The sequence below is a fragment of the Mytilus californianus genome, unplaced genomic scaffold (assembly GCF_021869535.1).
Source record: "Mytilus californianus isolate M0D057914Y unplaced genomic scaffold, xbMytCali1.0.p SCAF_15, whole genome shotgun sequence".
NCBI classification, from domain to species: domain Eukaryota; kingdom Metazoa; phylum Mollusca; class Bivalvia; order Mytilida; family Mytilidae; genus Mytilus; species Mytilus californianus.
Window position 1 is genome coordinate 14,206,116 of NW_026262637.1, and position 13,264 is coordinate 14,219,379.

At 31.8% G+C, this 13,264-nt stretch overlaps 1 protein-coding gene across 1 annotated transcript; it reads right to left on the minus strand.

Annotated features, from left to right (window-relative positions):
- Positions 1-189: 189 nt before the first annotated feature.
- LOC127725468 (splicing factor YJU2-like) lies at positions 190-12,705 on the minus strand. The gene is made up of 7 exons (XM_052232459.1): positions 12,611-12,705; positions 7,390-7,490; positions 6,157-6,301; positions 5,025-5,159; positions 3,778-3,959; positions 2,779-2,902; positions 190-694 (listed from the first exon to the last, which is right to left on the minus strand). The coding sequence occupies exons 1-7, from the start codon at positions 12,632-12,634 to the stop codon at positions 230-232; spliced, it is 1,176 nt and encodes a 391-aa protein (XP_052088419.1). The 5' UTR covers positions 12,635-12,705; the 3' UTR covers positions 190-229.
- Positions 12,706-13,264: the final 559 nt, after the last annotated feature.

Genomic DNA, 13,264 nt, shown 5'->3' on the forward strand with positions numbered 1-13,264 from the left:
GTATTGAACCTTATGGTAAAATTTCATGGAGATCCATTCACTTAAACTAAAGTTAGAGTGCGAAAACCAATGTGTCTTCGGACGACGCCGGACGACGCCGGACGACGACGACGACGACGACGCCGGACGACGACGACGCCAACGTCATACCAATATACGACCAAAAAATTTTTAATTTTTGCGGTCGTATAAAAATATATATTGTGTGAATTGGCAAGAATATATTGAATTAATTCGATTCATTACTGCTATCAGAATCTGAATAATTTCCTAAGAGTCCAAGTCCTGAGGGTCTGGTGCTAACATCACTACTTTTCACTGATGTATTTGTTGAGGGTGTGGCACTAACATCCCTACTTTTCACTGTTGTATTTGTTGAGGGTGTGGAGCTGACACCACTACTTTTCACTGTTGTATCTGTACCATTAACAGTAACAGATTCTCCATTAGATTGAGTCTGACTAATTTTCTGCCATGTAGGTAAAGCTGCTTTCTTTTCTGTCTCTTTACTATTTCTGTGTTCACTATTATTGCTATTTTCAGACTGATTGTCACTTTGCTTAGAGGTTACAGTTGTTGTAGCTTTCTTTCTTACAACTAGTCCTTTTAATGATTTTTTGCTGTTAAATCCACCCACACTTTTCTCCCAAGCTTCTGGTTTCTTCTCTGTTTTTTGTTGTATAACTGATGAAATCTGAAAAAATATAATTGTTAGGTTATAAGTGGACAAACATAAACAACAATAGGTAACTTGAAGAATAGCATTATTTTATAAATTATGTATATATATACCCCATTATGTATGGGAGCAAGTAGACCTTCTTAATGTTTTTCATTTTTATTGAACATTCTTTTTTCAATATTGTTTGAGAACATATTCGATTAAATTATTAACAGTACTCCTTAAGTGGATGCCATGTTTGATCCAAAAAATTGGTAAGAATTGTATTTCACATAACATTTTAGATTTCTTTGAATGGTCTCAGTACTGTAAACCGGAAAATTTTGTCTGAACAAAGTGAACAATTTTTGTCGTTAAGTTATTTGTAAATTGACTCATATCAAGTAAAAGTAAACCGCTACATTTATGTTTACTTGTAAAAACACATACACTATTAACATAAAAGAATGCTTTTAAATTAGTAAAATCAAATTAGAAGCTGCGAGGATTACAACTTATTAATCAATCTTTTGATCATATTAATAAGTGTAGCAGATTAAATGTTGTAATCATTTGATAAAAACAATTGCAGGTGACATTTACATTTTGTACCTAATTGTCATGAGTGATATTTATATAACAATATCAATAATTTCAGATTCTTTAAAATAGATTTCATATTAATTTGACTGTTATAATGAGTTAAAGGCTTTGGTTTCTTACACTGCCTTTCATTTAGAAATAAAGTTTTAGTTTGTTGTATATATTTGTCGTTTGAAAAACTGTTGTTATGAAGTGGCCCTGTATGCATAATCCTTTTGGTTAATACATTAATAGATGGTCTTCATTCTCCAAATCAGTTCTCTATGAAATATTCAAGGAAGTTTTACTTCCGCGTTTCTACTCTTACCGCGAAAAATAAAACTGCTGTGAAAATTTCCCTGTTTACAGAATCCATCAAGATTTCTATGAAAGTATTATTGCTCTAAACTTTGGAATTATCGATGCTTTACAGATTATTTTGTTTAGTTGTGAAATGTTTATATTACTGACAAAAACTTCCACGTTTGATGGAAGAAAAGGGCTGTCAAATGAATCTTCAAGGGTGTATATATAATTCTCCAAAGATTTTTTTATGATTTTCAAACTGAGTAATTGGTTCATTTATCTGTATGTTCCTTTTTAGCAATGCTGCCATATGGGTTAAGAGGACCAGGAATATTATATGGAAAGAAGACACACCTCTCTTTAACCACTGGGTCAATGTTTTACACAATATCAAAGTTCTTGTGAGCACTGACGGATTAAAATGGCTTTCTTTATATATAATTAATAAAGTGCTTAACATGGGCATTGATAGAATGTAAAGAATTTTCACCTCCTTGTACCATCATCTCTATGTTGTGTGTACTCACAAAGGTAGAAATGAGACCATCAAATATAGCTTAATATAGCTATGGAGTCAGTGAAAATAGCGTTTTTAGTTAACCTAATTAACTGCATACCAAATTTAATTGACTTATAATCTTAAGCGAATTCTTTTAAACTGACCTGATCAAGTAATTGATTCATGACTGAAAGGACAGGGCCAAATAATCTCTATGGAAATGAGATATGCTAATGCTTATACAACTGCAAACCAAATATCAATTTTTGACCCCAATTAAACTGACCTTATCACAAACTTTAACATATCAACTATGCAAAATTTTTGTCAATGGACTATGACTGGGCGGTGGGGCCCAAATGATCTCTATGGAATTGAGATGTGCCAATGCTAAAACATCTCTATACCAAACATTATTGAATTTCCATTTATAAGTCCCTTCAAAGTGACCTAATCACAAACTTTATCAAATTGTTGACACTGTTGCCAGAAACAGCACACCTAGGTCTCACCTTCACAAATTTTTATACAAAACAAATTCAGAAATTTCATAGTACTTCATTATGGTCTTAAATGTTATTTCCATGCTTTACCATTTTTCATACAGATTTTTTTTTGTGAAGTAAATGTACAAATGGCTGGTTCAAGTTTAAAAGTTATTTGACATTCTTTATGAAACCCTTTTATCACCCCTTTCAGTATTATTTATTTTGGTAATAACTGTGTTTACCTGTGACAGAATGTCTGTAGGTTTTTCTGTAGCTAACTTTTTAGTTTTAGGTTTGTCATCGTCACTGTCAGAATCTTCCTGTAATCTCTTCACAGCCAGACCATCCTTTTCACCAAATATAGATCTGTAAACATAATACACAAACATTAATATTAAAAATAAAACAAAAAGATCACAGAAAAGTATACATTTTATCTGGTCAATAAAAAGACAATAGTAATTAAAGACAGGATTAACTCGCAAAAACTTGATTAAATCAAATGAGGATATAACTAAATAGGTCATCTAATTATCACAGATATCCTTGTTAGCAGCAACTAAGAGATAGTGATTTTGTTTCTGTAGCAGCATACTGTTAACTTTAATAAGATGTCATATCTTTACTTTAGTTCAAAGGCAGTGTATAGGTATAAATTTTTTCTTTATCAAATATTCTTTTATGCCATTTAGTGCAATTCTATATACTGGGTAAATATGATGAAAACCGTGGAGTGCAATGAAGACAATAGAAACCAGGCTTACCTGAGGATCTACATTTTAAATCCAAGTGTGATTTGGCTTGGTTACACATTGTGTAATACTGCACTTCAAGAAAACTCTCTCATAAATTCTTGTTGGTAACTAACTTCTTTGGATAAAATAGACAATTTTTTGGTTGCTTTTCAGTACCACAAATCATTTAAGTTTTTAAATTAGGACCTAAGCTCTGATTAAATTAAAAAAAACTTTGCTTAAATCATGCCATCCTTAACTAAACAAAATTGCTTCATCAGGTATGCATCTCACCTGGTGATTATCTGGCTGAGGTAAACATATTTCACTATAACTAACACTTTAATGCACAACTTAGAACATTTACAAGCAAATCGCACTGTGCTCCATAAAATAGTACAACTTTCAAAAAATATGTTAAAATTAGATCTCATATATAACATTAAACACAAATATATATATATTATATAATATAAAACAACAATAAACATTGAACAAATCAATCACCTAATTTCTTTCTCTTCCTCCTCGTCTTGTAATTTCTGTAACTGTTTTTCATACTCCAAATGCATCTCTATGACCTTTGCATGATCTACAGCAGCCTTCCTTGTATTCATATCCCTTATTTCTTCTAAGGCATCAATTGTTTCTATCTCATTTCTACTGGCTTTTGTTCGGTTTTCTAATAACTAAAATTTACAAACACATTTTAAAAATTTCACAATTTCTTTTTGAGTTGTCTCCCATATATAGTTAAATTTCTAAATAAGATTTTTTTAATTAAATATGTTAAAGAAAATTGATACAACAGTGTGAGATTTTTGGAATGCATTTTGGTTTTCAATGCTTTTTTAACTTTAATTGATTTGGTCTTTCAACTGTTGCTATACTGATGAGTTATTTTTTTGGCATAATATATATGTGTGTTTGACCTCATGTAAGACAGGTTTTGCTTGTTTTTGGTTTACCTGCCTTGTCTGGTTGTTTTCTCAGCCCCAAAAAATAATGTGTGCATTTGTATGCACCTGTCCTAAGTCAGGAGCCTGTTGTTCAGTGATTGTCGTTTGTTGATGTGGTTCATAAGTGTTTCTCGTTTTTTATATAGATTAAACCGTTGGTTTTCCTGTTTGAATTGTTTTACACTAGTCATTTTGGGGCCCTTTATAGCTTGGTGTTCGGTGTGAGCCAAGGCTCCGTGTTGAAGGCCGTACTTTGACCTATAATTGTTAACTTTTTACATTGTGACTTGGATTGGGAGTTGTATCATTGGCACTCATAACACATCTTATTTATACTTAAGGGTTTGTTCCCTAAAAATTATAGAGAAGGTTGATTTTTTTAAGTCATCATCAAAATATTGTGTTCTCATAGTAAGTCTGGTATTATATATATATATGGCTTCTGGAGTTCATCAGCTGTTTTTGTGATTTTCAATGGAAGAAGTTAAAATGTTTAACATATCTTTCATTTTGTGTCTTTAATCAATAATGTCACAGTTTTTCATGATATAAGTTAGCAGATACAGGAGCTAATATTTTAGTGAAAAGTTTATGTGATGTTCTCAATAAAATGTTTGATTTGCACTCAAAATTATGGTTTGTCAAGAATCCTTCAGCACATACCCTTTATTGATTCATTTTTTATTCCTATAAAACAACATAGAATACAATGAATCTAGATTTTGGTTTGATATTTCTTGTTACAATTAACATGAAGTAACATAATTTTCTACACATAGTGACAGTGTAACATACTTTCATTGGATTATTTAGTTCTTCCTGTTCTTTTTCTAGTTGTTCTTTCTCTGCCATTTGTTTTGCCAATTTCTCAGCCTCAAATAACCTTGTAGCTCCAGCTTCTAGGACATAGTCTGTGTTTTTTAAATCTGTCTAAAATAGAATAAGAAATATTGTTACAAACTTTACAATATTTTTAATTCACTTCTAATTTGTCTTAAATTAATAATATATGTACAAGTATGAGGAATGAGGCCAAGATATTTGAAAATACACAAACTTATGCTAACATTGGCAAGCTGAAAAAACCCAAAAGGACCAAAAGTATAATCAAATCCAGGCAAGGAATCAGAGAAATGCCTAAGGCAGATATATTTATATTCTTTAAGTTCAAATAGTTTTCTAAGTTATAAAATATAACAACAAATTCAATTTTTAAACAGTATCATTTTTTTCTTGACAGTACGAAGTACTAAGCTGGTGATTCCCTCAATGTAACTTGTCGTATAAGTGATTTCAACATAGTTTTCATCAAGTCATACATATAACAATGTATTATCAGCATTATAAGTCTACAACAAACAATCACACAAGGTCATATTTTTCTCTGACTGTTAATGACATCTTTACATTAAATCCATTGGATGTTGGATGTGTACTAATTGATATTCTAGTCTTAGATACATGATTTCTTCAGTAACTGCGAGATCTCTCAGATCTGTACTTTGTGTCTTTTTTGTTGTTAGGGAAATATATATACCCTGCCAGGTACGGTCTGTGGTTTTTTTACTTGTTTTTCTGCATTGTATCAATCTGATGAGTTAAGCCCTTTTTAACTGATTTTTATAGTCGGTTTTTTTTTGTGCTGTTACACCACTGCCCCAGGTTACCTATAATTGCTTACATCCACTTCATTTGAATTGGGTGGATAGTTGTCTCATTGGCAATCATACCACATCTCTGTATTTTTATATAGTCCTGTTCTGAACTTCTGATTGACAAAATAATTAAATAACAAAAGTGACAATAAAAACTTATTAGCTTAAGCAAAGATAGGTTTAGCCTGAAACTCAAATATTTCTTATTTGCAGATCTAAACCTTTTAAAAGTTTATGTGTAGAAAAAGCTACATTTGCTCATCAATAAGTACCTTAAAAGCAATTTCTGATACACAACTTGGACATTTGATATAAAACCTAAATATTCTCAAACCAAGGAAAGTCTCATCCTCTACATCCTCTTTTCTGGAATTAAATTTCTTTCCTTTGTAAATGTACACACCACAAGTATCACACCTGAAAATAAAAACAGAAACATTAGTATTGTTTCTTTATAATGCTTAATTTCCCACCATTTATGTATACAGAGTCTGTCATTTTGAACTGTGATTAATGTTTTGTTCTTATTTTAAATTGTCTTCTTTTTCTTTATTTGCTTATCAATTGCAAAGGGCATCAAAACAACTGTCTTGAATATGTTTCTTAAGGGAAGTTGGACTATTTTTTCTCCAGTTTTTCATTAACAAGGATAGTTAAGTACAGTGATCCCCATTGTAATAATGTCTTATAATGCACTTCTTATAACATGTCTTGGAGAAGACATTACCATGATTACTATTTTATAAAACTTGTCTAATACTTTTTTTTAGTTTATGAACAATGAAATATGTTTAAACTAACACATCTAAGTCATTGTAAGTGAGAAATATATATACCATGTCTTTTCTCTTCACAACACTACAAATAAAAAAATAAAGGGGGAATGTGTCCATTGGACACAGATGATGCCCCCGCTTACATGTAAGGTTATAAAGGGACATAACTGAAGAATGGTAAAAGAGACGCTACCTTAATTTGTACTTGATCTGAGTTTTGTGGTAATAAGCATTGTGTATAACTTTCATAACATTTGGTTGAGGCAAACTAAAGTAAGAGAACGGAAAAGAAAAATTCAGCAATTTTTCCATTTGTAAAGGGACAACTCTAGAATGGTTAAAGTGACACCACCAAAATTCAGATTTGATCTGTGTTTTGTGGCAATAAGCATTGTGTATAAGTTTCATAACATTTGATTGAGGCAATCTAGAGTTAGAGAACGGAAACCAACTTTGGGACGTACGGACGTACAGACAGACAAGGGTAAAACTTAATGCCCCCTCCGCTACGACGGGGGCATAAAAAAACATGAAAAATATAATGTTACAAACATGCATATATATGTGATAAAACAATTTTTTGACAAATTTGTTGATTTCAAACCTGTTTACAATATACATCTGTAAAACATGTAAATTTATTAAAAAATACTAATAATTTGAGGGAAACACTAGTACATGTACATGTGTAGGAATAGTGAGTATCCTTTAGATCTCTATACTTTTTACCTCATGTTACATGGTGCCATTAAACGTATGTTGAAAGGTCTATTTTTCTCTCTTCTCATCTTAGGGATATTATTCGGATCAAAATCCGCTGGATAGTATTTCTGAAACAGAAATATAAACATGAATGTTGCATATTAAGTAAAAGGAGATTTGGGTATATGTCAATAAGACAGCAATCCAACCATCCAATCAACTAAAATACATCTAGTGGTCAACATATGGTCTTATACAACATGTACAATAAACAAGGTGGCTACATGTACACGTATAATAACATCAGTTAAAGCAGTCATACATGTATATTCTCTATTTCAAAGCTCATCAATGTCAAGGAACAGCAAATGGGCTTTGTCACAGATTTTAGTAACAATTTGCATACATGTACATCTTTGGCTCGTTGAACTATAACTGAAAATCGAAAAGATAATACATTTCTCTCTTTTATCCTCTGAATATATTACTGATTGAATTCTTTCAAGAGAGAAGCGAAAGATACCAAAGGGTCATTCAAACTCATAAGTCGAAAAAATAAACTGACAACTACATGGCTAAAAAAGAAAAAGACAAACAGACAAACAATAGTACACAAAAAACAACATAGAAAACTAAAGACTGAGCAATACGAACCCCACCAAAAACTGGGGGTGCTCTCAAAAATAGGTGAACATTTGTATAGAAGGGCCAAACAACATGAACAACCAGTGAAAAGTTTTTCTTAAAAAACTATATGTTGTTGATACTAAAATTTCCATTTTCATGATACAAAATAATAAGTGGTCACCAACTTCCTTTATGTTTACAATGTTAACCCGAGTTCAAATGATATGGATGTCATCAAAATGTCATTGTATGGCATTCAAAAAATAGTGAAATTTTTCAAAAATTCAATGAAGGTTTGACAAAATTATTGTTGTCACAAAAACTTTAAAATAAGACTACGTTGTTTATCTAAATGCTAACTGCAATAAATAAGACTGTTTATAAGTTGAATATAGAAAAATGTTAAAACAAAATTGTGTATATTTCATAATTAATAGCTTCTTTGAAAGACAGAATTGGAATCTTCGACTTCACACTTGTGATTTCCTTGAGTTTCTTCTCAGCGTAACCATAGTAACAATCACATGATCATTGTAAGCCTAGCATACTCGCCCAACCTCATTTTTGCTTCTACGCTGGAGCAGTAAGCCAGGATCCAAAGCAAGATTATTGCATAATTTATTTACGGTCCTCTCATGATTTACCATTACACAAAGCAATGAATGTAAAGGGGTTTTGACAAGTGTTTAGAAGTTTTCAGGTTGTCTGTGTGTCCGTCAATTTTTCAGTTAAAATTTGTAGACAAAAAGCACATACAATGTATTCATACACTTTTAGACAGCTGGAGGATGATTTTAATGATGATATTTTCGACTCATCTACTGTAATAAGACAGTGTCCTGTGGATGCACTGGTTCATGAAATAGCTAAAATAAAATGCTTCGCTGGGGCGCAGCTTGATACGACCGCAGAGGTCGAACCCTGAACAGTTGGGGCAAGTATGGACACAACATTCAAGCTTGATACAGCTCTGAATTTGGATTGTTATTAAATATTTGACACAGCATAGGTTTCTGACACAGAAAGAATGTGGTCTAAGAAATTGAATTTTTTTAATTTACCTATTATGGTCCAATGTCCAAAATCAAAATACATGATTAGATTCAGCATATCAAAGAACCCCATATATTCAATTTTTGTTAAAATCAAACAAAGTTTAATTTTGGACCCCAACTTGGACAAACTTGAAAACTGGGCCCATAATCAAAAATCTAAACACATGTTTAGATTCAGCATATCAAAGAACCCCAAGAATTCAATTTTTGCTAAAATCAAACTAAGTTTAATTTTGGACCCTTTGGACCTTAATGTAGACCAATTTAAAAAACGGGACTTAAAATTAAAAATCTAAATACACGGTTAGATTTGGAATATCAAAGAACCCCAATAATTCAATTTTTGATGAAATCAAACAAAGTTTAATTTTGGACCCTTTTGACCTCAATATGAACCAATTTGATAGCGGGGCCCACAAATAAAAAATCTAAATTCATGGTTAGATTCAGCATATCAAAGAACCCCATATATTCAATTTTTGTTGAAATCAAAAAAAGTATAATTTTGGACCCCAACTTGGACCAACTTGAAAACTGGGCCCATAATCAAAAATCTAAACACATGTTTAGATTCAGCATATCAAAGAACCCCAAGAATTCAATTTTTGTTAAAATCAAACTAAGTTTAATTTTGGACCCTTTGGACCTCAATGAAGACCAATTTAAAAAACGGGACCCAAATTAAAAATCTAAAAACACGGTTAGATTTGGCATATCAAAGAACCCCAATAATTCAATTTTAGATGAAATCAAACAAAGTTTAATTTTGGACCCTTTTGACCTCAATATGAACCAATTTGATAGCGGGGCCTACAAATAAAAAATCTAAATACATGGTTAGATTCAGCATATCAAAGAACCTCATATATTCAATTTTTGTTGAAATCAAACAAAGTTTAATTTTGGACCCCAATTTGGACCAACTTGAAAACTGGGCCCATAATCAAAAATCTAAATACATGTTTAGATTCAGCATATCAAAGAACCCCATATATTCAATTTTTGTTGAAATCAAACAAAGTTTAAATACTGGACCCTATCTTGGACCAACTTGAAAACTGGGCCCATAATCAAAAATCTAAACACATGTTTAGATTCAGCAAATCAAAGAACCCCAAGAATTCAATTTTTGTTAAAATCAAACTAAGTTTAATTTGGACCCTTTGGACCTCAATGTAGACCAATTTAAAAAACAGGACCCAAAATTAAAAACCTAAATACACGGTTAGATTTGGAATATCAAAGAACCCCAATAATTCAATTTTAGATGAAATCAAACAAAGTTTAATTTTGGACCCTTTTGACCTCAATATGAACCAATTAGATAACGGGGTCCACAAATAAAAAATCTAAATACATGGTTAGATTCAGCATATCAAAGAACCCCATTTATTCAATTTTTGTTGAAATCAAACAAAGTTTAATTTTGGACCCCAATTTGGACCAACTTGAAAACTGGGCCAAAAATCAAAAATCTAAATACATGTTTAGATTCAGCATATCAAAGAACCTCATATATTCAATTTTTGCTAAAATCAAACAAAGTTTAATTTTGGACCCTTTGGACATTAATGTAGACCAATTTGAAAACTGGACCCAAAATTAAAAATCTAAATACACTGTTAGATTCGGCATAACAAATAAATAAATGTGATCAAAGATTTTACAAATCTAATGCGCCATACTGTGCAATTAAAGATTACTTCTTGAAATTTTTCAATATTTGAAATTTGAAAAAAAAATAATATTTGAAGAATAATTCTTTTTAATTTCTGAAATCTGAAATGAGAAAAAATTGGCCCCCCACAATTTCTTTTTATCCCCCCCCCCTTTTTCCCCCAAAAAAATTCTTTCCCTCAAGATATGGTCATAATCTCAATTCAAATTTCCAATGGAGTTGGCAACCATAATTACCCATTTAAATTTACCATAGTGCTAACTTAATCTATTTTATAATAGAATTAATAAAAATATAGTGTCAAATCTTTCATATGGATTTTTTTGTAAAAAAAAAAGATGAAAACATTTGCAGATATTTTTACTGGTCTTCCTTTATAAATATGCATTTCTGTAAACATAATTTAAAAGCAGTGTAAGGGAAGTAACCAAAACGTTGTATTTGGATTACCTCCCTTACACTGTTTTAGATTATCTTTATTGTTCATTAACCATTACTTTATACATAATTTAAAAGCAGTGTAAGGGAGATAATTTCAATGATGTATTTGATTTATCTCCCTTACACTGCTTTAAATTATGTTTTGTACTAAAGTATTTGTCCATTAACCAGGACAACCTTGTTTTTTCCCCTTTTTTGCCCCTAATTCCTAAACGGTTTGAACCATAACCCCCCAAAGCAAATCCTAACCATCCCTTTGTGGTATGGAAACTTGTAGTATAATTTCAGAGAGATCCATACACCGTTCCACAGTTATTGTCTGGAAACTAGAAAATGCTCATTTTTGGCCCCTAATTCCTTAACTGTTGGTACCATAACCCCCAAAATCAATCCCAACCTTCCTTTTGTGGTATTTAACCTTATGGTCAAATTTCAAAAAGATCCATTCACTTAAACTAAAGTTAGAGTGCGAAAACCAATATGTATTCGGACGACGACGCCGGACGACGACGACGACGCCGGAGACGACGACGACGCCAACGTCATACCAATATACGACCACAAAATTTTTTTGCGGTCGTATAAAAAATCATGCATCCAATAACTCATTGTCTTTGTGTGAGTTGTCTTTGGTCTGAGTTTTCCTGATTACATAATACTATGCATGCCCTTAATAACATACACAAACAATTTTGTTAAACTGGTATGCCATTCCATCTTAAAGCTCCCCTCTAAAGTAAGTGAAGCAACAAGCAAACATTAAAAGACCTTGACTTTTATAATTTAAAAATGAAAAGTCCTCTCCTAGAAAAGACAGGTCCCAGACCTCGGACCCACACTAATTTGAACCCCTGCATTCCCTCTTCAGAAACATTATCTGTTTGAAAAAGTGTCATTTTGGATTGACTCTGGCATTTACATAATAGAATCCAGTACAATCAGAATTACTGTTGTGGCCAGAACTCAGTGAAATTCAGATTATTAAGTTGTCATGAATCCACTGTACCCTCGCAGCTCTCAAATGATGCTCCAAATAACGGACGAATCTACATGCATACATCATACACATACAGGCTTAATAAGATATTTCACAGTACTGATTTTCTTTATTGTTAAATAAACACAAATATAAAAAGGAAGATATCAAAACATCAGGATTTTTAACAGAAAGGTAACAGATCCAAACAGTTCGTTTGTTTTACTTTTACCATGTTTACTCTATTTATTCAAATCAATCTGAAGAGTACGAGTTTTATCTAATGTAAAGCACAAAACGGTAAAGTAGAAATGGGCCAACAGTATAAGTCATAAGATAGCTTGGCAGCTATCTTTTCCAAAAAACAAAGACAGACGAAACGGCGAAGGGTTCAATTTCCCAAGACGAAAACGTTTGTGAACTCTATATTATCAGCATTTTCTTTCATTCTATACGATAAGATATACATACGTTTAAAACTTTTCTTTCCGACATCTTTAGGCTTTCTGTAAAACGATAATAATATTCTGTAAAATAAAAAAAGCAAACGTAGTTGTATCCGGAAATATCAACGGGTAGTTAATATCAAGCTAGTCACGGACCCGATATGTCCCATGATCCGGACACTAACTGATTAGTGACGCACTTTTTTCTTTTCATTTATTCAAACTGTTAGATATATTGTTTTTACTTATATATTTCATGATTTGCATTGTAATGTATTTTTTTATTTTATTAGAAGATCCAATGATAATAAAAATAAAATCCTTGCTTGGATTATTATCTGAAGTTTTTTATAGTCTTCCTGGGACTATTATACCAACTGTCAATATATTATGTCCCAGAGTCTTCTACTTTTTTTTGTTAGCATATTCCACTTTCGTTTAGGGAACTAACATTTGATTTTTATTGGGGGGGGGGGGGGGGGGGGGAGCGGCAGGATGAAAAATGTTGTCCTGCATTTATTTTTTAGTTTTAATCTCTGTTCTGCCTTTTTATTTTTCACTCTATTCGGTCCTGCCTTTTTTATTAGTTTATCATGACTTTTTTTTACATAAATTGTCACCCCTGCTTTTTTTTTTTTTGCAAAGTTGCTCATCCTGCCTTTTTTTTACTCAAAACTCC

What these genes read in the sequence shown, in the direction of transcription:
- LOC127725468 (XM_052232459.1), bottom strand. Translation starts at nt 12,634, where the DNA reads ATGTCGGAAAGAAAAGTTTTAAAC. An exon ending in AACTAAATAATCCAATGAAA is followed by an intron (nt 3,960 to 5,024) that starts GTATGTTACACT and finishes TGTAAATTTTAG; the next exon opens with TTATTAGAAAACCGAACAAA. An exon ending in CTACAGACATTCTGTCACAG is followed by an intron (nt 695 to 2,778) that starts GTAAACACAGTT and finishes ATATTTTTTCAG; the next exon opens with ATTTCATCAGTTATACAACA.